This window comes from Erythrolamprus reginae, chromosome 2 (assembly GCF_031021105.1).
Source record: "Erythrolamprus reginae isolate rEryReg1 chromosome 2, rEryReg1.hap1, whole genome shotgun sequence".
In the NCBI taxonomy this organism is placed as follows: Eukaryota; Metazoa; Chordata; class Lepidosauria; order Squamata; family Dipsadidae; genus Erythrolamprus; species Erythrolamprus reginae.
In genome coordinates, this window is record NC_091951.1 from 300,923,117 (window position 1) to 300,949,040 (window position 25,924).

Consider the following 25,924-nt stretch of genomic DNA (forward strand, 5'->3'; position numbering starts at 1 on the left):
TTTCTCTTTAGAAGAATATTTTCCAAACCTGAGTAAATTGCCCATAGTTGGGTGAAAGTGGTTTTTGCTTTGAGTGAACCCATTACCCACAAGAGGGATATTTTAATTGACTTAAAAGAATGCCAGATTTAATAAAGTACATATTCAAAGCTCTTCCAAATTATTCCCACTCAGATAAAAATTGATCAATGGGTATTTCGTTGAAATGACATGATCAGTCAGGATTTTTTATAATGCAGGTAGTCCTTGAGTTATGATCATTTATTCAGTTATGTTAATGCTGAACTAAGATATAACCGGTCTTTGAAATTTGGTAACTTTCTGATAAGCTGTTTTGGGTAATGAGAAAAAAGTCTGGGAAGCACTACTTTAGAAGCCCCCACCCCTTTTTTTAAACTGAAAATTGAATTTTGAAAGTTTGGTATTGAAGGAATTATTTCAATTTTTTTAGTTTTATTTTATTGTTCTTCCAGTCATACATTTTCTGAATTTAATTAAATATTTCTATGCCTGGCCTCAAAGTGCTTTTTCAGCAGGCAACTGAACTTGTGGGTTTTTTTGGCTGAGAAAATTAATGAAACTACATTATATCTTAAGTAGAATTTATGACGACAATGTGAAAAATAAATTCCAATCACTTTTTGTATGTAAAGAAATGTAAACCGGAGCCAAGGAAGAAATTGAAATTTATTGTAAATAATTTAACCCCCTAAATGGTGGTGGGGTTTATTGGTGTTGGGCACTTTTTCTTTAAGATTTTTTTGTTTGTTGTAATAAAAAATTAATAATTTTTTTTTAAAAAAAGATAACAATACAGAACAGCTGTTTTCAACACACTATGATTGTAGAAAAAGAAATGGCAGAATCATAGCAACTCTACATAGCCGCAAATGGACTAAGTTCCGAACCTCCTGAATTCTGTTGACCCTTATCCACACTGTGAAGATCATATTATATGGATTGATCATAAAGTTAATATTTTATTACTGTTGTAACTAAATAGTTGCTAAATGAGACAGTTGCTAAATAGGAACGACCTGCAATGATAGTTCTTATACTTACATTTATTTAAGACTGTAGTTCTGTATTCAGTCTCTTAGGAATATTTGTCAAATATGACAAAAAATCATGTTAAACATCAAGTAGAATGGATGCTACTTTTTTGTGGACTCCTTTATTTAAGAGCACATTGCATTTTTATGCCAAAGCTTTGGTTGACTGGAATGTTACACATAATTAAACATTTTTAATAGAAAAACAGAATATAACATACATTCATAAGTGAGCAAGACAAACATTGTCCATATTAAAAACCTGTATTTTAGAAGATGAAATGCAAAGAGAATTATGAACCCATCATATATTTGGTATCGTAATAATTGCTTATATAATCCCATATAATACACACAGCAATGCCATGGCAAGCTTTATAAGCAATTACACTTTTATAGAAAATTACTGAATGAGAAGTATTTTTATTCTTATAAAGGCATTGAAACCAGGCCTCTTGCAGTATAAAGGAAAATATTCCCATTCCTAAATTATAGAGTTACTGCAAAGATTCAAAACATATTAACCATTCAGTAATAGAACAGGACATAAAGGAAGTCAAAAGACAACTAATATATAAATGGTGACAAACCTGAATATTTTTTTCAAAGCAGAGTTCCAGTTTTGGGACGCCTGATAACGATTATTATCTTTAAATATTGTCCACCAGTAGGCATTAATAAAAAATCAATGATATGCCTATTTTCTACATGGGGTTAAACCCATGCATTCAATGATGGAACAGTAATTTAATAGAATTGGTTTTGTTGCAATATCTTTTCATTTGAAAACATAACAAATGACAGCATGTAAAGATATATAAAATTACAATCATGAATGTAAACAGACCAGCTGCTTCTGCTTTTATAAAGCCCTGTTATCCTTTTATAGGACTATACTTTTAAACAGTATTCTGCAGAAACCTATGTGGCAAACAATTTTTTTTTAAAAAAAGAACCTTTGGATAGTATGTAAACAGGAAATAAATTCATAAATAATGCAATCAAAATTAATCCATGCCCTATACTAAAGCATAGGTTAGAATAATCTTGCACTAATTCCAGATACTGATGTAAACAAAGAATGTGGTAAATCATGTATATACTGTCCATAACTCACTCCCAAAATGTCTCATGTTCAAATGGGAAAATGTAAGAGGTACTTCTACACCAAGACTGAGCAGACCAGGTGCCATCTTAGGGCAAGATACTAATTTATGAGTATATGACCTTTTGGACAGTACCCCTTTAGCTATGTTTACTACTGTGAAATTTTATTGGAGGTACCTTGATATAATAGGAAGGATGTGATGCTTCCAGAAGCCCTATATAAATTGAAGCAAAGAGAGAGATTACAGTCTAAATCTTGCACTTGACAGATGACTGACTAAACGGAATGGAGTCAAGACCAAGATTTTGTTCCCTATACAACTGCTGCTGACAAAAAAAATAATTGGCATAGAGTGAGAATGAGTTTTTAACTTAATAGTGAGCATGCATGAAATAGAAATAAAATGTTTTGCTATGAAACCATTAGCTCTGCTACATTAGCATTAAAAATGTTTTCTTTTTCATTTGTTTTGGTGGCTCTAACTTGTTAAATTAGAATTAATCTCCAGTGAAGCTGATCTGTGAACTGAAACAAAATTTAACTTTTAACGATACAATTGTACAATATTATATAGATGCTATTAGAGCTTACATGACCCAAAATATATGACACATTAGCTTTAGAGTATTAGTTTCCACAGCAGGCTTTTCTTTGCATTTTCCAAGTTCAAGAATCTAAACTGTTTTCATCTATAAGTCAAACAATATGCATGAGTAACAGAAATAAAGTATAAATTGCTAAATTCTAGTTTAGGAATCAGTATTCAGAAAAGTAGCCATTAACCAGAGTTATGTTAATATTTCTTGGTAATGAAAAAAGGTCTACTGTAAACTTTTAAAAGGGCTACCTTTTAAATAACCACCTTTTAAAAATCTTTGCCTTTTCTCCCTTTCTAGCTGTGTCTGCAATACAATACTACTAGGCTAGGCTGTTTTGGTTTTGCATTGGACGCATATTTTAGACAACAATGATGGAAATATTTTGTGCAGTTTTTACATTTAAGATATCAGTACCTTAAAATTACAAGTGTAAACTTTGATACTTTTTATATTTTAGAAAGGAAGTCACCTTCAACCTGAAAATATACAACTTATGCATTCCAGAAGTTATTTTATATACAGTGAAACACTCTGTGTGGCAAACGTGATTCCCAAAACTGCCTTTTCCTGTAAGGATTTGTTCGTTATAGAAGAGGCAATGAAGTGTTCCTTCAAGTTTTGACTGAAGTGCGTAATTCTTTTTCAGAAAGCATTTCACTACTAACTTGACACTACTATTATTTAAATCCATTTTGTCTTCTAATGGTACAGTCAAATATCAGGAGCCGTAGAGCAAGTGGCATCTGTACAGAAACAAAATATTATTTCAGTCAAATTTTAACCTGAATCCATTCTCAATTCAAAATAATTTCTACAAATGAGTTCATAAATTTCTATAATACCCAGTCCATTTGAAATTTGCACTGTACTGTACATAACCGAGGATAAAATTCAGAATGGTGCTTTGTGTACCATTAAAATACATGCTTATGTTTTGTAAAGAAAACTATTGGTAAATCAGAACAGCTGAAACTCCTATTAAGTTTTAAAACTAAGCTCCTTGCCAAATGTGACTACATCAAGGGTTTATTCACATTTTCCAATTATTTAAATGTGTACTTTGAATCACTCTTAAAACTAAAATCTCTGGATATAATTGGCTTCACATCAGGGGTAGGCCCCAGGCCAAATGCTGGGAAATGCTGTTCTGGTAGTAAAAATGGAGCTGTGCATGCAGCTCTAGGCTACACGTTTTTCGCTGATAAAATCGCCCGGATCCGAGCGGACCTCGACTCCAATTGTGAAACAGAGTCGACTGACAATGAGTCAGTCGAGGTGACTGGGGCTAAACGTCTTTGTCCATCTGTCTGGGAGGAGTTTGACTTGGTGACACCTGATGAAGTGGACAAGGCCATTGGAGCTGTGAGTTCTGCCACCTGTTTACTGCATCCGTGTCCCTCTTGGCTGGTTTCGGCCAGTCGAGGGGTGACACGGAGCTGGGTCCAGGAGATTGTCAACGCCTCCTGGGGAGGGGGTCCTTTCCGACCCTTTATAAGGAGGCGGTTGTGTGCCCCCTCCTCAAGAAGCCTTCCCTGGACCCAGCCGTGCTTAATAACTACCGTCCAGTCTCCAACCTTCCCTTCATGGGGAAGGTTGTCGAGAAGGTGGTGGCACTTCAACTCCAGCGGTCCTTGGATGAAGCCGATTATCTAGGTCCTCAGCAGTCTGGATTCAGGCCCGGCTACAGCACGGAAACTGCTTTGGTCGCATTGATGGATGATCTCTGGCGGGCCCAGGACAGGGGCTTGTCCTCTGTCCTGGTGCTCCTTGACCTCTCAGCGGCTTTCGATACCATCGACCATGGTATCCTTCTGCGCCGGCTGGAGGGGTTGGGAGTGGGAGGCACTGTTCTTCAGTGGTTCTCCTCCTACCTCTCCGGTCGGTCGCAGTTGGTGTTAGTGGGGGGTCAGAGATCGACCCCGAGGTTTCTCCCTTGTGGGGTGCCTCAGGGGTCGGTCCTCTCCCCCCTGCTATTTAATATCTACGTGAAACCGCTGGGTGAGATCATCCAAGGGCATGGGGTGAGGTATCATCAATATGCCGATGATACCCAGTTGTACATCTCCACCCCATGTCCAGTCAACGAAGCAGTGGAAGTGATGTGCCGGTGCCTGGAGGCTGTTGGGGCCTGGATGGGTGTCAACAAACTCAAACTCAACCCAGACAAGACGGAGTGGCTGTGGGTTTTGCCTCCCAAGGACAATTCTATCTGTCCATTACCCTGGGGGGGAATTATTGACCCCCTCAGAGAGGGTCCGCAACTTGGGCGTCCTCCTCGATCCACAGCTCACATTAGAAAAACACCTTTCAGCTGTGGCGAGGGGGGCGTTTGCCCAGGTTCGCCTGGTGCGCCAGTTGCGGCCCTATTTGGACCGGGAGTCATTGCTCACAGTCACTCATGCCCTCATCACCTCGAGGCTCGACTACTGTAACGCTCTATATGGGGCTACCTTTGAAAAGTGTTCGGAAACTTCAGATCGTGCAGAATGCAGCTGCGAGAGCAATTATGGGCTTCTCCAAGTATGCCCATATCACTCCAACACTCCGCAGTCTGCATTGGCTGCCGATCAGTTTCCGGTCACAATTCAAAGTGTTGGTTATGACCTATAAAGCCCTTCATGGCACCGGACCAGAATATCTTCGGGACCGCCTCCTGCCGCACGAATCCCAGCGACCGGTTAGGTCCTACAGAGTTGGCCTTCTCCGGGTCCCGTCAACTAAACAATGTCGTCTGGCGGGACCCAGGGGAAGAGCCTTCTCTGTGGGGGCCCCGACCCTCTGGAACCAGCTCCCCCCTGAGATTAGGATTGCCCCCACCCTCCCTGCCTTTCGTAAACTCCTTAAGACCCACCTTTGCCGTCAGGCATGGGGGAACTAAAACACCTCCCCCTTGCCCATGTTGTTTTGTTGATTGATTGACTGTGTGCCTGGTTTTTATATATACTGTTTTTATGAGATTATTAATTTAAATTGTAACTAGATGGGTGGGCATTGGATTTGGTATTATGTACTGTACTGTTTTTTATTATTGTTGTGAGCCGCCCCGAATTTGCGGAGAGGGGCGGCATATAAATCCAATAAACCTAACCTAAACCTAACCTAACCTACCGGTCTCCGTTCATGGGCGAACCCGGGGAGATTCTGGTGATATTTTGCAGAAATCTTGCTCACGCGAGAATGCCCGTGCAAGATTTTGGTTACTATACACCTGGAGCAGCCAAATCTCACCTTGTACCTGAGAGTCTCAGTGAGAGTGCCAGCCAGCTGCGACGGTGCTGGGCTCCTGCCGCCCAGCCTGCTCCCCACATGGCAGAAAAGGGCAAAGAAGTAGCGGAAAAGGTAGGAGAGAAAGTGATCGGTAGGGTCATGGCGGAGAATGGGTGAGGGTGCTGGAACGAATGGCGGGGAGCAGGCGGGGAATAAGCGGAAGCAGCCGGAATGAGTGGCGGGGGCGGCTGGAGGTCTCTTACCTGTAAGGAGAAGGCTCTTCTTCTGCTCCAAGAGGCCTCCAAGCTGCTGCAGCAGCCATTTTCACCGATTTTCAGCTATTTTTTGCTTTTGTGCATGGGCAGAAGCAAAAAATGCTGAAAATTGGTGAATTCTCATGCGAGATTCAGCTACTGCGCATGCACAAAAGCCGAATCCTGCACGGGGGGGGGGGGGGGAAGACACGCTCCCGCCCCATTCCAGTAGCACTAGGAATTGTGGCCCGTTGCTGCTTCACATATTGCTTTTAATCTGAACTTGCAATATTGAATGGACTTCCGAGAAAGGAAAGGGGCTGGAAGCAAATTGAATAGTTCTGGCAAATGACAGGTAGTAAAGTCATGAGCCACAATGTATACAGAATAAAATTATAGTCAGTTAGATCAAGATCTGCAAGATATGGGGGACACTATATCTGGAGCAGTCACAGCAAGTAAAAGACCCTGAAAATGTGCTGAGCTTCATATTAAACATGATTATGTAGTACTTTAAAGGGCATCTCTTTGTTCAGCTTTTTCAAGTCACTGGTGCAAGTAAAAAATATTAATAATGGTACAGTACTTCACTTCCATAGGTCATTAAGCACAATTGTAAACATTTGCTTAACAAACATTTGTTCAGTGATCATTTGAAATTACGATGCTTCTGAACAGATTTACAACCCATGCAGTTACAGCTGTTGCAGTGTGTGGTCACATGATTGCCATCTAGGTGCTGGTAACCTCATGACTGATTGTCAAGCACCTGTAATCATGTGATCACCATTGGCTATCTTTCCCACTGTCTTCCCTAGAAAGTCAGTGGGAAGCCAGCAAGGAGGTCCCAATGATTCCCTCTTCTTTCTGGGGAAGAGGAGGCTTGAAATCTTCTATCCCAAAATCTATTTGCAGCATGGGGTATTTGTTGCCACCCCTTAGAAAGAAAAGATAATGGAGGCCCCATGCTGCAAATAGTCCATGTCAAAATCCTAATTGAATTTAAGGATGGACCATTTTCAGCCAACCATTGCAGACAAGATAACCTTTTTTTTCTCTGCAAGACAATGCAGCATGATATGCCTTCTCATCTTGGCTGCAAATACTCGTGCCAAAATTCTGCTGGGATTTTTGCATGGACCTTTCTCAACCAGCCTCTTTTGAAAACAAAGCAGAATTCCTCCAGCAGGCAGTTCTTTTGAATGGTAAAGAATTGCCTATTGGAGAAATGCAAACCTATGTAGAGCACTTTTTTTTGCTCTATCCACTTATAGATACAGGAGATTGCTTAATCTCCTTAATCTCCACAACCAGGACTGCCAGAATTGCAGTTGTTGGGTAAATTAATTGTAGTGTTTTGCTTAATGACTGTTTCACTTAAAGACTGAAGACTGTGATCGCAATTGTGGCTATAAGTTGAGAACTACCTTTATTTATGTGTTATCAGTTAAAGTCAAAAAACGTTGTCTACTAATAAAACATTTCTTTTTTTAATCCAATATTGATCAACAATTTTAATCAAGTATAACTAAAAATCAGGTTGTAAATATTTCAATTAGATTAAAAATTAAAAAAAATTAATTTTTTTTATCAATTAGATAAAAATTGAAAGTTAAAAGAAAACTATGATCAGTTAAAAGCTTACTGATAAGAGAACATGTAAACCTTTTCAAGCATTACTTACCTGAGGGGCTTCTCTCAACAGCTCTCCGCCCTTCAATGTCTTCAAATGTTGTTGGTTGGATTTTAGCAGGGGTATAGGTATTTAAAGAACACTTTCTTTCTGTCATGGATTCAATAAATGATGGAGAACCTAAAAAATTAATGGGGGCAGGATAAGAAGTTCTGTAACAAAACCATATTATTTTTTTGAGCATTCATACTAAGGAGAAATTTCCTAGCTGTGAGAACAATCAACCAGTGGAATGGCTTGCCTTCAGAAGTTGTAGGTGCCCCATCATCAGAGGCTTTCAAGAAGAGACTGGACAGCCATTTGTCTGAAATTGACTCTCCTGCTTGAGCAAGGAGTCAGACTAGGTCCCTTCCAACTCTGTTATTCTTTAGGAAATAAAATTACTCAACCTGATTTTGGGATGCCTCTTCTCTTTCAGTCCCTTAGATCATGAACCACACCACTGAAACGTTGGATAGATCATCTTTGGAATGATAGTGGAAGTACACTTTCTGGATTTTCAGTCATCAGTATGAGCAGTTGGATATTGTTCACTCTTGTATATGTGGGTGTAAATTTACTCTCTTTTTTAATTCATTTGATTTATCGCTTGTTCTTTCAGTATAACATTATATATACAGTATATATATAAATATACAGTGGTACCTCGTGATACGAACCCCTCGCCATACGATCAATCTGAGATACGATCCCGGGGTTCGGAAATTTTTTGCCTCCTCTTCCGAACTTTTTCCATCTTACGAACCCACCGCCCGAACGCCGAACCCGGAAGTTCGGCAAACGTTCGGGTGGCCGCCGAGAAGCCCTGCCGCCCAGCTGTCACTTTTTGAAACAGCTGGGGGGCTTCTTGGCATTCTCCCGAACCCCGAACCCGGAAGTTCGGGTTCAGGAGGACGCTGAGAAGCCCCATTGTCCGGCTGTTAGCTTTTCAAAAGAGCCGCGGAGCTGTCGGGCCGGTCGGGAGGCTGGAAAGGAGGTGGGGAATCCCAATAGGGAATTCCATGGGCGGAGCTTTGACGTCACAAAGACGTCCTTCCTGGCTGGCCACGTTACAGGCATAAGTCAAGGACTATCTATTACAGTATCACGTAAATTAATACATGGAAAATTTTGTAAATTCTGCTGGGCCTTCAGAAGTAGGTGAAGGCAGAATAATAAAAGCAACTTAACATTGGGGATCTTCAGTATTCGTAGAGCTGGAAATAACCTTTGTAATTATATATTATATTCTAAACACATAAATCTGGCAGTTGTATAGTATCGTTGCTAAGCAAGATTCAGTTGTGAATCTATCAAAATACTAAAGCAAAGGAGAAATAAGAAATGCATATTTGTTTGGAAACTTTCATCCACTAAAGGACTGGCCATCAAAACCTGAGTTTTTCAACAGGCCTTATGATGGAATATGTACTCCACATTGTTTGGAACCAAGTACTTTAAATCTGTACAAGCAAACAAGCAAATCACTACAATTGTAAGCTAGCCCCTTCTGTAATTGGAATTTCATCATCATTTATCTTATACGTTGTTTTGTACTGCATCTGTGTCTTAAATTCTATTCTTATAAACCTCAGGTATATAAAGAGATATGTAAGCAACTCAAAGTGCTAATTCTGATATTTTAATGACTTGTTTACACTTAGCAATATTTTGCCGTTTGAAAAATAGAACATATAGTAAATAATTACGAAATGAAGGTGTAGATGTATTTGGAAATTTTTCACACGAAGTTGAGGCTGTAATTGAGGCAAGAAATTCATCCACTTGCTTTAAAGACAAGGAGTTATGGAGAGTTTCTAGAGGACAAATTGAAGGCACCATGGAATATAATTCAAAGCCTAAAAAAGAAAAGAAAACAAACCACAGATTTTCACCATAAAAGCCTAGAAGCACTAAATTCTTTTTTGGATAGTAGTGATCTACAGAACTTTAAAGCTACAATAGGAAAAAACAACAACCCTAAGCCATGTGTAATGAAATACTTTTCAACACAGCAAACTTCTAATTTTGACGAATCTTTGTTCTCATCAAAAGTAGTTCCAATATTTTGCCTGATTCTACGATGTAAATTTTCAGAGATATTACATTGGTTATGAGAATAAAGAATAGTCAAAAATCGTTCTGGCTCCCACCCAAATTTATAAATACATATAAATACACTGAATATAAATACACTGACCACTTCACAAACTAAAGTAATATTTAGACCAAATGATTCAGAGGTTATTTCATATGAAGCTCATAATTCTATATAAACTTAATAGAACATGCATTTTTAAATTAGGCAGCAATTTAACCATCACTTACACAGCTGTAATTACAGTCACATCTATATGCATTTTAGCAGAAGCCCTATTTAAGAATTAGTTAAGTTAATGTTGCAATACATTGGAAGATTATTACTATAACCAATAAAACTGTGTTTCTCATCCAAATAGGAAAACAAATTATACAATTCTGAGTTAAAATTTAAGAAAGCTCTTTTCAGAAAACATCAACATGCAAGATTTAACATGTATTAAGTAATAAAAACCTGCCTCATTAATTATACAAACATTATTTTAGACAAAACTACAGGTATTCTAGTATTTAATGAGTAAGAAAACTTAACTAAACAAACATTTGATTGTGTGGATATGTATACATACAGACATATATGAGAGATTTGAAGAAGTTTCATGAACTGATTGTGACAGTGCCCCACAAAATGATGATATTATATTGTTTAAAGAACGAAACTGTATTTCATTCAATTTAGATTGCCAAATTATTTTCAAGGCATTTGTTTCAAAAACAGGATTGTAACTGAAGTAGTTGTTCAAGGACACATTTAAAATGTAATATTAATTTTACCTCACAATCTCTCAATGATTTCAATACCAATTATGCCTCCTTAATTTTTTTAAACCTATAATATTTCATATCTAAAGTAATATTTATTAAGGATATTAGGGCATTTGGTTTAATTGTAGCAATTAAGTTTCTATATATAATTCAAGTTAATTGCATTTAATGCTTGGTAAAATAAACTACAACAGTATACATGCAGGCAAGCGCAAACCCTTTCTTTGCATTACAGTAAATTCCACAAGAACTTCAGCTTTTCTTTACCAGAGAAAAATCTATAAGCACAAGTAACTCCAGAATTACAAGAAGGAATGTTATAACAAACTATCCGAATGTTTAAGATATCAGTACCTTGAAAAAAATGTACAGGAAAATTGTATTATAATTAGTATCTCTCCTTGGCTATACAGTGAGAACTAAGTAGTCACACATATACTCAACCTTTAGCAGTTCTATTATCTAATTATCAAAGGCTTTTTAGATATTTCCTAAGAGGCTGCTTCTATGAAAAAGAAAAAAGAAAACTGCCTTCTTAATGTCTTTAAACCAAGCCCAACTTAAATTAAACAATAGGTCTAGGGTAACTTTTATTGCAAAAAGTATCTGTATCTCAACATGGAAGACAATGAAAGGGTTAGCGCAGCAACAGAAAGCCAGCCTGCCATCTTACATTTGAAAGCTATAAAGACATACCACTGGAGCCTAGAAATTCCTCAGAGGAAACCGACCAGCACCTATAGAGGTCTGGATGCTCTGCATAGAGGCCCAGAAAATAAGGTAAAGCACTGTCAGTAGGTACTGATTTCACCATATTTCTTGTACTCAAGATGCGAAAAGGGGAAAGACTGAAAAAAGGTTACGGTTACCAAAGGGGGGAGGGGAAGGGAGGCTCCAATGAAAAGATGAGGAAAAGACAATAAACCGTGCCTCTGCCCCTAAGAATCGCTACCAATGCATCAGAGAGTATCTTTAAAGTTCAAATACATACCTAAAGCATGCAATAAATTATTAAAGATACTGAAAAACATATTAAATAGATCAGAGGAAGCTGTAATGTTGTTGTGCATAATATTAATAACATTATTTAGATGAAATGCATTTATCTATTAAACATAATTTTTTTAAATTATGGAAATATGTAATAGTTAACATTAAAAATCCAACTTTGCTGCTTTGCATGACTGTACTAAACTTTTCTTTTTAGATAGTTTAAGAGCGCAAACATGTTTTTAATTTTCCAAATTTATACAGTATTTATAATATATAGAAACTGTCTTTATAAATATTTTTTCATAACTAAAGTACATCTGTTAAAGTAGATCCATTATAGACTGCTTTCTGACTGCTGTTTAACAACTATTTGAAGTTACAATGGACTCAAAAAATTACAATTGTCCTCAAGTTACTATTGCTGCACCACTCTATGGTCACATGAGCACAGTTCAGGTGCTTGACAATTTACAACCTGGTGCACTATTCTGTGGTCACATGATCATAATTTACAACCTTGTGTTTTGCCATTTTCTGGCAAAAATCACTCATTGGATAAGCTTGGAATTATGAACATGTGATTTGCTTAACCACCATTTATTTATTTTTTAATAACCCGAGTGATTCACTTAACAATTATTGTAAAAACAGTCATAAAATCAAGTCCAGTCACATGGTGATTCGACATCTAACCACAACGACTTCTGACCAGAATTTCAGGCTCAACTGTGATCATAAGTCAAGTACCATATTTTTGTAGTATAAGACGCACCCTTTTACCCCCCCCCCAAAGAGAATAAAAACTTGGGTGTGTCTTATACACAGAATGTGGCCCCATCAAGCCACCGCAATCCTTTGGCCTCTGCCGCCTCCCAGCAATTTACCTGCTTGCAGCAAACAGGACGAGCCTGTTAAGCCAAACAACTTATTATCAGCTTTCCGACCCTCAGCTGATTGAGACTGAGCCACATGCTAAACTGAAAGTGAAACTAGCTGCAAGGAGACAAATTTATTATTTATTGGATTTATATGCCACCCCTCTATAAGGATTCGCTGGAAGAGATACACAGATTTTTATTTTCTGCTGAACTGGATGCAAGGAGATAAGTAAATAACTATAAATGTCTGTAGAATGTTCAGATATTGTTGTTGTTGTTGTTGTTGTTGTTGTTGTTGTTATTATTATTATTATTATTATTATTATTATTATTATTATTATTATCATCATTAATTAGATTTGTATGCCGCCCCTCACCGAGGACTCGGAGCGGCTCACAACAAAATACAATGTCACAAATCCAATATATTAAAAAAAACAACACACAAACTTAGACTTATTTTTTAAAGACTGCTTTATTATTGTTCTAGACCAGTGTTTTTCAACCAGTGTGCCACGGCACACTAGTGTGCCCTGAGACATGGTCAGATGTGCCGTGGGGAAATTAAACATGGGTCCCCAAACTACCATTCCTGCCAGGATATCCCTTTTGTGTTCATCGAAACAGGCCCAGGTTTCCCACTAAATGAGTATAAATACATTTAGAAATTATATTATTAACTATATGTATAATATGTACTGTGGTAGAGTGTCATTTTGTGTCACTTTGGTTGGTGGTGTGCCCCAGGATTTTGTAAATGTAAAAAATGTGCCGCGGCTCAAAAAAGGTTGAAAATCACTGTTCTAGACAACAAAACGAAACAGCTTTTTAAAATAAATGCTTGATCTGAAGAGGCCCAGTTCTATTGTATCTTCTTTTAAATAGCCGAGAATAAATACAGTGGTACCTCTACTTAAGAACGCCTCTACTTAAGAACTTTTCTAGATAAGAACTGGTGTTCAATATTTTTTTTGCCTCTTCTTAAGAACCATTTTCTACTTAAGAACCCAAGCCTGGAAAAATTTCCCAGGAAATTTGAGAGCGGCACAAAGGCCTGGCCAGTTTCCTGCCATTCCTGCCATTCCCAGCCATCTCGGGCTTTTCTGGGCTGCCAGAGGAGCCTTTCAGTGGCGCTTAAGGAGGCTTTGGCAGTCCAGAGGGAACAAAGCATTTTCCTTTCTCTGGGCGCTTGGAGAGGGAATAAACCCAGAGAAAAGAAATGTTCCCTTCACTCTGGACAGTGACTGTCCTCCTCCTCTTATTCCTCCTCCTCCTCCCACCCAAATTCCGAGCTTTTATTTCTTTCCTAATGGGTTTACACATATTATTTGCTTTTACATGGATTCCTATGGGAAAAATTGCTTCTACTTACAAACTTTACTACTTCAGAACCTGGTCACGGAACAAATTAAGTTCTTAAGTAGAGGTACCACTGTACTTCCAGAAAACCACATCAATTTTAAAGATCTGTAAAAGTATAATCTGAAATGTAAAAGTATCCTGTTTAGTATTAAGATAAGACAGCTGAGTTAAACTCTGACTTGGTCATGTTTGCAGTAATTTATTTAAATAACTGGGAGGAGTTAGTATGACTACATTTAAGAAAACTTTCTGGCATTAGTATACTGCCATAATGCACATTTCTCCAATTCTTTGCTATTTCTATGGTTCAGGCACAGAATCGTAGAATGCACATGCACAAAAATACACAGCAAACAGTGTATATCATCTGTACTGTTTGCTGTGAGGCAGAGGCAGAATTTCCCCCCGTTTTCCTCTCCCAAAACTAAGGTGCATCTTATACGTCAAAAATACGGTGGTACTTGCATTTTTTTTTTTAAAAAATATTTCTAATAATTAAATGTATGAAAGAGCTAACTATACTTCTGTAAAGAGCCCACATTTCTTTTTATGTTTCATACTTAATAATATTGGAAAGTTTTCAATTAAGGATTGAGGGAAGCATTATTATTGTGGGGCAGTCAGTTCAGTTTCTGTAATAAAAGGATTGACAGGCAAATTTTGTGCAAATTGTTTCATACGGGAAAAGAAAACATTTCTTTTCTCTGGGCGCTGGCAGAGGTTTATTCCCTCTCCAAGTGCCCAGAGAAAGGAAAATGCTTTGTTCCCTCTGGACTGCCAAAGGGTGTTTTTCCACAACATCTAATTTTAACAACAAAACCAGTTTTGAATTTGTTCAGTCTTCAAAGTCATGCAGCTATATATTGATTAGTAAATATTGATCAAATAAAACCTAGTTCCATCATAATGGGAAAAAGATTATAATAAGGGAAGCTACTTGTGTTATTGTTAGTATAGTGTACCGTTTTAACTTTTATTTTAATGCAATGCCGTTTCAAGAAAGATGATTGATAGATTTCATTTTAAATGGTGATTTATAATTAACAGAGTGCTCTTATCAATATCTGTTAATGAAGTTAAATAAACAGTACCCCAAGTTTAAAGGCAGTGTAGCTTGGGATGCTAGAGACAAAAGAAGTAGAAATGCCTTTTCTTTTTTGCCTTCTGCAATTCCCAACACCATTTGATGGTTGCTACTGGAAACAAAATGCTTAAGAAAATGCACTTTGACCTGATTTAGCAAGACATTTTTATGCTGTGGTACAAAGGTTCAGGATGAAAATATCTAATGCAGCAAGAAGGCAAAGAATATTATGAAGAGAATCCAAGGAGTTTTAAGATCAGATTTTATTTTTTTAAAAGTATGAAAATATATTCATTGTGTCAGTCATTGTACAAATGTGTATAATTAGAATTGAATTATTTTTTCATATTATTTCCCCAAAAGATTTGATGTGGGAATTTAAAAAAGGAAATTAATATATTAAAAGGGATTAATCAATTGCCATGCCTAACAACTAGACAAATGTCTATGTGCTTAAAATGGAATGTAGAAAGATAGTGGGATAATAATATCCATCCCATTTTTAAGGGGGATGAAGCAAGGGAATATTTTTTTTTAATAAAAGCAAAACATACCATTGGTTGGGTGTCGAGCAAATGTGATAGAAAACCTTTTAACAGCAGAACCACGTGTGGGGTCTGAGAAAGAGAAAAACAGGTACCTGAAATTCAAACCAGCTACCAGAAGAGGGACATTTCAAGAAAAGACAGGAAGGTGGGAAGAAGGGAAGTAAATAAAAGGTTAGAATGAAGTGGCATGCAAAAGGTATTGGAAAAAGTGCACAGGCCAAATAAAATTAAAAATAACCTTCGCTTGATATTAACTAGGATTTTAATGGAGTGCATGGACTTAAAGGAGTAACTGCAAATTTGCACAACATGATGTGGGATTGGCATTTAATGTTCAGGTAGAGACAGCAGAAAAAAAGGTGTATGTGTTTTTTATTCTCAAACATGTTAGAAAATATTGCAATATCATTCAAAATTTGGTGCTGTCATTTCCATTAACTGTCCAAAGCCTAAAGTATAATTTAAAAATATTTATATTTTTAATTGTTTTATTCCTGACCAATTTCAAGAATTTCCAAAATATATTTTTCAAAACACTTTTGGTGATACTTCAAAACATTAATTTTTGTACAGATTGTATTTCTTAAAGCTTTTTATTCAGAAGGCGATATATTACAAGAGAACTGAAGAACCATTAACCTCAACCTAATGCTGAAAAGATAGGCAGTAAGATTCACTGTATTTAATAGTGACAAATAATAACTTAGCCTTCTTCTCAGTCAAAAGATTTAGGCCTTTTTAAAAAGTGTTCCTCAGTGTGCAAGATAGTGGGCATGTGTAAATGTAAATGCATGTGCGAAAGTGTGCACATACCATCTATGCAGCCAGAAGAAGTCAGCTTTTTACGATGAGTACGAGCATAATCCTGTAGATTGGGTGCACTTGAAGACCCCCCGAGCACTGAGGTGCTAAACAGGCTCGCACAGTGAGACCCTGATGGGAGTTAGAGAAAATACATACAAAAACCAGGTGTTCTTCTATTCACATTGGGATGCATGCAGCATGCAAGCATTTTGCTCTTACCACACAAAAGGCACTTTGTAGCATTGCCTTGGATAGATCTGTATTATGCTTGTAACATCATAGTGATATTTACAGTAATTTCCTATAATAATTTGTATTTAAAGTCCTTTTTACCAAAGATAAGGTTGTCCTTAAATGAAGGATAAGCAAACTTGGCAAAGGAAAAAGTGGCAGTGTAAAATAAAAAAGATTGGAATTATAAAGGTTAGATTTCAGAAACGGTACTTAAACTGGAAAAAAATGAAGACAGAATTCTAGATACAGCAGAACTTGTTCATATGCAAGTTTTCCTGGAGATCTTCAGTAGTTCTCAAACCATCTGCTTGTGGCTTACATCCATTTTGGGTCTTTGGTAGATGGATCCCATGAAATATGCCAAGTAGCTAAATTCACTATACTTGTATTAAAATATATTAATTTCAAATTAATATTGAAATTGTATAAGCAACTGTGTTTTTGCTAAACTAAACAAATCTTACTTATAAAAAGTAATATTAATACACAATTACAAGGTTATTTTTCTGTGGCATATCTATCACTATGTAATATACATTTAAAAGTTACAAAAGATGCTGTAGATGCAATTTATTTTTCAACCATTGATAAAATGTGTTTCTCAGTGGAACTTGTAGCAGGAAAAATTTCCTATTTAAAAACTGGTCTATATTAGGAATTGCAGTAGCTATTAATGACCTACAAAAAGTAAAACATTACTAGGACCTGTGATGATGATGAAACTCATCTAGTGTTTAGTACCACAGCTGCAGCAAAAACTTTTGAAGCAAAGTTATACCTTCACTTATACAGATAAGTAGACCAGGCTTTTTTTATCCCACACTGATAATGTGATATAACATAGAGATGAAGATTGAAAATTAGAAAAAGTAAATTCTAAAAACCAAGAGCACCTATTGTATATGCATTTTTCTAAGGAACTGCTGATATGATTAATACCAAATAAAGGCTGCATTGAAGGAGTACAGAATTTAGCAGAGAAATACAGAATTTTTAACAGGTTATATGTCAAGTTATTTGACAATATTTATCATTTTGTTTGTTCTGAAAGCTTTATACAAACTGGATCATCCATATCTAACAACACAAATAATTAACAATGTACTATTGACAAATATTAGGTTGCCGAAAGTGAATGCTAATCCTGAAAACCCTCTACATTTGCTGTGTTAGAAGACCAGCGCCACTGAGCTGGTTCTCAATCCCATTCAAAAAGTGTATAAAAAGAGTTTTAGTAGCCTTAAAAACTCGTAACTAGTGATGACTTTTTTCCTCTCTTCCTTCATCAACCCTTTTTGGTCTTGTGAAATAAATCTGTAAAGCACAAATGTGGGGTTTTTTGGGTTTCTGATTATATTGAAACCCACCCTGGAAATCATTTTAGATGAAGAAGACAATAATGTTTTCAATAACATTGATACAGTAAAGTATGATTTAATAAAAGTATCCTTTTGAAGTACTATTTAGAAAGCAGTATCTAGACTAAAATAAAATGTGCTATAAGACAGCAGTTGCAATAACTATCTATGTTTATACACTGAAAGCTGTAGTTGATGGAATTTGGGGTAGTGCAAAGAACTTTTACTATTGTTTTTAAAAGAAAAGAAAAGCAAATAAGAAAAATAAAAGGAATAGCTTGAATATCTTTTTTACTGTTCTTTTTATATGTTGTAAGCTGCCTCGAGTCTTTGGAGAGGGGCAGCATATAAATCCAATTAATAAAATAAATAAAATAAATAAATATCATCCCAGTAATCTTAGTTTGTTTTTGGTATTGATCCAAAAATCTGTTGATATTAAAATTACTGTGATGTCAAATTGCAAACCTACAAGTTTATCAGAACAATATTAAAACCAGGATACTTCCATTTCAAAGAATCAGGATTTTATTAGAGGTACATACCTATACTACTGGTCTTTTGTTCCACAATTGTTCTTGGAGGTCGAAAGAGACTATTATTTTCTGATGGTGCCTGGACATGAGAGAGAGAGATAAATAAGGAAAGCAGTCTAATGGGCTGGTTCAATCCATTAAACTTGAAGCAGCCACCTGCTAAGACAGACAAGTATTAAAAAGCCATACAATGGATTAGTAGAAATACCAACATAATATGAAAGATCATGCAATTATTGCTGAAGGAGTTCCATTTCACTCATGAGATCCTTGCAATGAAGTGGTGCAAGCAGGCATTCATGATAAAACAGGACAGACACCAAGAAAATTATGAAAACACAGATAACTGTATTGTTTTAGTTCAGTTTACCAAATGAATACTCCTAAACTGCGCCTGTATTGGAAGGGGGAAAAAAAAGAGGAAATACAGACAGGCTGATGAAGTCACCATACAATCACTGAACCATACACAGCCCTACCAGAATGAATTTCTGAAGTTCAAAATTAACACTTATTCTCTACAGCAAAATATTTTAAAAAGTCAAGAACAAACAGAAACAATGTAGTGTCTAAAGAAGTTTTCACAACAGAACACCATCCATTGTTTAGTATAAACCAGACAACTGCTTTGAAGTATTAGCTTTTTGACTAACATATTTAGTTAAGTATACAATGTTATATTCATTTTCCCATTTCAGCATATTTTACGTGACAATGGGTGAAGTACTGTGGGAAGAATGAAGAGGAGAAAGAGGAGGAGGAGGAGAGAGGGGAAGGAAAAAAAAGTATATCTAGTTAAGGCATGGAGAAAGTAATGATTAGTATTAATGATTTTTTTCCTGCACAGTTAATGGCAACTGATTAATATTATCTATTTCTAACCCCAAATAGAGCATAATCCAATTATTTCCAATGTCAGCAAAAAACAAGCAACCATTTAGATTTGCCTGCCACCAAATTAATTGCTGCTGCTTTTATTTCTTTGGGAAAAAACCCTTGAAGGACAGCTAAGCCAGAGCTTAGGTTTGTTTCATTAGGCTACAACCCATACTAATCCATAATGCTGGAAACAAACTATTATATAACCAAATACGTTAAGGGAAAATTGTGAAGGAAAAAAACAAACAAAAATAAGACATGCACTTGCTTTTTTCCCCCCAGGCATTTTTGGAAGTAATTATTATTTTTAAAATCATATTTTAATGACAGGTGAAGTAATTTACTTTGAACAAAATCCAGAACAAGGGATTAGATGTCCTTAAAGACAATTGGTTCCTGCCTGGAATGCACAGTAACGTTTAATGAAGTAAAGTTTAAAAACCTGTTGCCATGAGCCAAAAATACTGGATGTGAAAGCCAATGATTTAGGGGAGACAGGGGAAGAAGTGATTTGTTCCCCTGATCTGCGTCTTCGACGCCCAGTACCCACACCACTGGTATAATGCAGCCACTCTGGGCTAGATACACTCAGGGGGCTCTCTTCCTGGAAATGAGAAAGGGGGCAAAAAAACAGCAAAGCATGCAACGTTAGAGTCAGAGCTAAATGGTAAGAAAATAAAATATAGTTGCACTCTTTTCTATGTAGCTCGATTCTAACCAAACAAAATCCACCAGCAACTGCAACTATTCAGCTACTGGTTTTGCTACAAGTACAGTACGTCAGCAATATTAATGGTGATTTTTAAATTCTACACGGAAATGAGTAAAATTGTGTGTGTGTGTGTGTGTATGTATGTGTGTGTGTGTATCTCAGGCACAAACGTAATACTTGTAAACATAGACACAAACACTTTTGCTCCATCCTATATCATTAATGCAGTATTCTTATGAAAGAAACTTTAAAAACCCTAGAAATTTTATAGCTGAACTTTGATAGCGGTAAAAGTATTTTCTGAAGATACGTTTCACTAACTTTTTCTAATGTTAGTGAAATTTAACCACATCAATTGTCAGGTTAAGTCTCATTCTTCCTCTAGTTCTGTAGATAAGTGAACCAAACATCCACCAGTAAAAAAACACCTTCCATATCAACAATGCTCAATACACACAAATCTCAATACAATATTCCATTTGAAGGATATTAAGTATCTTAACACCAAGATAAAGTTCACAAGGAATATTTTTTTTAAAAAATAACATGTTTTGTTTATAAATGACAAAATTACAGATACTTTATGTTAACACACACTGGCAGTAACTTAATATCAGCCTCTAGAGAGGAAAAAAAAAATCTTTTTAGCAAATTATTTTTCATAACCAAAATCTTTTACTTTAAATGAGTTTTCAATATTTCTCTTTGAGATAAAAATAATTTGACAATGTTCCTTTAAATATATACAAATGCCTTCAAAAGAAATGTAATATAGTGTAACAATATTTTCCAGTTTCCCATATTTAAGTTGCACATAACTATGCTCAGTAAATTAATATTTTAATTTGTATAGAACTAATAGAACTCACATGTATAAATCAAAAGCTAGAGAAGATAGGTATAATACTGTTATAGCAGATCTTTCTGCATCCTGAAAGAAAGCATGTTTCAAAAATATTCATAGGTCATTAAAAATTATAAGCTGTTTAAATTTAATAAAACGTATTCATGCTATTAAAGTAATGCATTTTTCCATTATTGTAAATGACAAATATTACAGAAATATAGTAAAGCAGAGAGATTACAGAATTTGCTTTCAGCAGGCTAGCTAATTCAGAAGTGTTGTGTCAAAAGAATTCAGTGCAAATGTTAGATAAAAGATGAGAGGGCTCAAAATAACAAGACATACATACAGCAATTGTTGGAAAATGGAAGCTTATGTAACCAGATTTCACATTAAGTGACCTGTGAATCCTGATTCCCTGGAGCTAACACTGAATTGTTAATTGACAGAAAGAAGAGACCCTACAATAAGGATTTGGAGACGTCTGAAGCAACAGTTACTGGCTTTATGTGCGCAACGTATGCAAAGCACATTAAAATAAGGCAGGGCTTTCACTTGGAAGCTAGTCACTGTCACCATGGATGCCACTGAAGGTAACTTACTTGATGACCAACGACAGGACAGTTATGACAACAAATACAAAGAGGAATATTTTTGCTACATTTAAGTATCATTTAAGCAATTCTATCTCTGCCAAACTTGAGCTACTGCTCTTATAATGGTTACCAATAGATTTAATAGGCAGACATAACTTGCACAAAGCAGAGTATATATATATTTAAAGACTGAGAGCAATCTTAAGACGTACAGCAGACAAAAAAAGATTTTCTATGGTTCAAATCACGCCAGAAGAAACACTCGTAGATAATTTGGAATACTGAATACCAAGCAGAAGCAAAGGAGATTTGCTGTCAAACCACTACTTCCAGATTATCTAATGCCTTCATTTTTCCTATATGAACAATGCTAATTACTCTTAGCTGTTTGGTTCCCCCCCCCCCCTTTGCAAGTCAATCTTTGACTACTTACAACTAGTTCCTGCAATATTTTTCAGCAATATTTTTCAAAAGTGGTTTGCTATTGCCTGTTTCCATGAGCTGAGAGAGAGGGATTGGCCTAGTTCAGCCAGCTGCCTTTGTGCCTAAAGTGGTACTAAAACTCAACATTTTGGCTTTCTAGCCTGATGCCTTAACTATTACATTAAACTGGTTGCTACATTCCTACTTAAACCAGTTCAAAATACTAAAATTCAGTTATATAAAATTGCCAAATGTTTTGGAATTATAGTTGTACCAGTGTTACTTCTGCCTCAGAATAAAAATGTAAAATATTAGCATACGGGATATGTCGTTCTCGAGGTCTTTTAATTCTGATTTTAATTTTAATACTGAAATATTAATTATCGCAAATATTTCTTATTTATTTGTTTATTCAATTTTTATGCCGCTCTTCTCCTTAGACTCGGGGCGGCTTACAACATGTTAGCAATAGCACTTTTTAACAGAGCCAGCATATTGCCCCCACAATCCGGGTCCTCATATTACCCACCTTGGAAGGATGGAAGGCCACCTCATGTTATGATTTTTGCTAATCCATATTCCAAATGTCTAGGACAGTGATGGCAAACCTTTTTTTAGTTTGCATGCCGGGGGCGGATGCACCAGGGGTGCCTGCATGTGTACCCACATCCATAATTCTATTTGGCCCCCCTGCTCATACACACGTGACATCTCCCCCACTCCCAACACGCGATGGCACGTCCATTTTTCATTCTCCTCAGGATTCAGAGCCTTTCTAGGATCCTGGGGAGGGCAAAAATGGCCTCTCCCACCATCCCCTCACTCCTGGAGGCCCTTGAGGCAGAAAATGGCCCATTTGCCAAGTGTTGCTTCAACCAGAAGGCCCATTTTTTTTGCTCTCCCCAAACTGCAGAGCCTTTCTAGGAGCCTGCGGAGGCTAAAATGGTCTCCCTCTGCCCTGAGGTCCTTTCAGAGGCAGAAAATTGCCTATTTGCAAAGTTCTGGTTGAACTGGAAGGCCCATTTTATTGCTCTCTCCAAACCGCAGAGCCTTTCTAGGAGCTGGGGGAGGGCAAAAACGGCCTTCCCCACCCTGGCCCTCCTCTTCAAGTTGGGAAACAGGCCATTTCTGGCCTCTGGGAGGTGGGAGGGAGGGCATTTTCATCCTGCCCAGACTCCTAGAAAGGCTCTGAAGCATGAGAAGAGCAAAAATGGCCCTTTCCCACCCCCTCCAATGGCTGAAAATAGTCTGTTTCCTGGCTCCCAGTGGGTCCAGAAGGCCTGAAAATCAGCTGGCCAGTGCACGCGTGTGGGCTGGACCAAAGCTGGCATGCCCACCGATATGGCCACTTGAGGCACGCATGCCATAGGTTTGCCATCATGGGTCTATGAGCATGTCAATTTTTAAATTGCATATAGAATTAGGATTAGGTTCTCTATAGGTTCACATGCAGTTCTATAATTTAAAATTATCACTGAAATTTATTTTCATTTACGGCTTGCTTGTCTCTGATTTTTCTAGATACATTTTTGTCACCTTGAAGAAACATATCATTCTGAATATTGTGAACTCAGCCCAATACTTGGCTTTCCTTAGTTTTGAGTTAAAATGGAACTGAAGTAAGTATATGCTTGTCAATGATTATCAGAAAAAAAATTAGAACATAATCCAGAAACTATGACAGTAGTCTGTTGGGAAAAACTTTCAGTCTATTAATATTGCATTTCCGCCTCACTATATTTAATTTGGCCACATAAAATGCTGTGGCATCCCTATTTGATATTTTACACTTTATAGTTCAAATATTCTCAGTAGGTTATAATAATGTCATTAAAACATCCATTCTAAATAATCTTTAAAAGTTTAAACCAAAAAATAAATAAAGAAAAAGTAGAAATAATCAACCAAGCAATCAAGAAAGGTGACATCATCTCAACATAAAGTGCAAGAGTATTTATGCCATACCTGGTGAAGGAAATTGAACAAGTTATGCATATATTGCAGTGTTGCCCGTTTTATACAGCCAGAAACACTGGTTTAATATTCCCACTTTATTTAATTGTGCTAATAGGCTAATGGCTGATTAGTTTCCAGAAATCTACAAAAATAGTTTTATAACTATTGTTCAGAGATATGTAGACTTATCTTCCTAATTAGTTTTATAACTATTGTTCAGAGATATGTAGACTTATCTTCCTAATTAAGTATATTATAATTAAGTAAACTGTATACAAGTTTAATGGGGGAATGTGTTCACCATTGGAATACCTCAAAGACCAAGTTACGGATACACTCGTGGAATGAATCTATCTTTATGGTTGCTAGGAGTTGACATTGATTTGATGGTAGTTAATCAATCAACCAACCAACTAATCATTATAACTTATCTTTCATGTACACTGAGAGCATATGCACCAAGATAAATTCCTTGTGTGTTCAATCACACTTGTTCTATTCTATTCTATTCTATTCTATTATTCTATTCTATTCTATTCTATCATAAATATAAATATAATAATATTCCAATACTAGTATGTTTTCCAATTTTTTAATATCACCAAAATCAATTAGATACAAAAAAATACTGGTATATCCAAACTTACTTCTGATGAACCCATTTTCCTAGGTCTTGAAATGGGTGACTTCCTGTGTATGTGAATTGGATCTGACACCATTGGTTTGAATATCATTATTGAACGATCAGTCTCATCTCTTTTATAAGCATGGGGGTCCTCATCATTCTCATTTCTACAGGATGTCTGCTTTGAATCATCATTCTAAAAGAAAAGAGATATTTCATGTAATATAACATTTTGTCAAGCAATCTAAAAGCATCATTCCCTTGAATATTGCCTATATGGCCTTAACTAGAAATGTGCAATGTTGTGACTATGACACACTTATAAAGTTATTCCCATTCAGTTATTAATCAAGTGATGTTAAGAGACATCACATGTGTTTTTATTGCCAGCTTCTCAATTGACTTTGCTTTTTGGAAGCCAATTACAATACACATAAATGTAAATCACATGACCGCAGGACACTGATTGTAAATGCCCACCTGTTGCAAATTGCTCAAATTTCAATCACTTTAACGTCAGGACTTTGTAAATGTGAAGACCAGTCAGGAAATTATTTTTTCCAGTGCCATTATAACTTCTAATATTAGTAAATATGATATTTGCTAAGCAAGATCTATTATGCTTTCTCCATATTGAAAAGTACTATAAATCAAACATACCTAATAACAAAGGTTTCAATTTTATTATAACAGTACTCTAAATTCAACTTTTAATGCAAGTCCTTGCTAATTATCACTTAATAGATGGGCATCTATTTTACATAATTATATAGAAACAGTGCATACTGTCTGACTTAAAGTAGTTAAATATATTTGGGAAGTTTCTAAACTTAAACCAAAAACTGAAGATTTTTATTTATAAACCAAATGCTGTGAAATGACACAAAAAGTGCTCTTTAAGTTTCATATGAGAAGCATTTCTAGAAGCACTTACCTCCCGTGAAGCAGGTCTGTATCCAAAACCTGATGGTAAGTTTTTATCTTCTTCACATCCTTTAGCTCCTGGACTAAAATGTAACTCTACATGGAAGCGTTCTTCTGATGAGACCTCCTAAATAAATGTATAAGTTAGGTCATATTCTGACTATATGTAATTGGCTTTTCTCTTAAATTATTGTTTATTTCCTTACCTTATTTGGATCTTCATACAGCATGATAACTATTTGGGTCATGTAATTGAGTTCACTGACAACATTAAGGTAATCCATAGCTCTCTTCCACTGTTCATCTTTTGATGCCTTACATGAAAAATGTAAATACCACTTGTTTAGTATTGGCTATCTCCCTTTTAACCCTAATACTTAAAATAATTGTAAGTTATCTTAAATGTATTTA

The 25,924-nt window shown here is 36.3% G+C and overlaps 1 protein-coding gene across 16 annotated transcripts in view; it reads right to left on the reverse strand.

The window, feature by feature from the left end:
- Positions 1-669: 669 nt before the first annotated feature.
- PPIP5K2 (diphosphoinositol pentakisphosphate kinase 2) overlaps positions 670-25,924 on the reverse strand; it is a 67,714-nt gene continuing 42,459 nt past the window's right edge. For 7 of the 16 annotated variants that reach the window (XM_070742960.1, XM_070742962.1, XM_070742956.1 and 4 more), the window contains 10 exons: positions 25,720-25,827; positions 25,524-25,640; positions 24,612-24,785; positions 19,876-20,037; positions 18,564-18,633; positions 16,436-16,555; positions 15,629-15,691; positions 9,602-9,751; positions 7,905-8,033; positions 670-3,502 (listed from right to left, as the gene is read on the reverse strand). In XM_070742960.1, the coding sequence (XP_070599061.1) occupies positions 3,471-3,502; positions 7,905-8,033; positions 9,602-9,751; positions 15,629-15,691; positions 16,436-16,555; positions 18,564-18,633; positions 19,876-20,037; positions 24,612-24,785; positions 25,524-25,640; positions 25,720-25,827 (1,125 nt within the window). In that variant the 3' untranslated portion in view covers positions 670-3,470. Of the gene's footprint in view, positions 3,503-7,904; positions 8,034-9,601; positions 9,752-14,060; positions 14,111-15,628; positions 15,692-16,435; positions 16,556-18,563; positions 18,634-19,875; positions 20,038-24,611; positions 24,786-25,523; positions 25,641-25,719; positions 25,828-25,924 lie in introns of those variants that run through there. The other 9 variants (XM_070742971.1, XM_070742972.1, XM_070742969.1 and 6 more) reach the window with 6 other exon arrangements.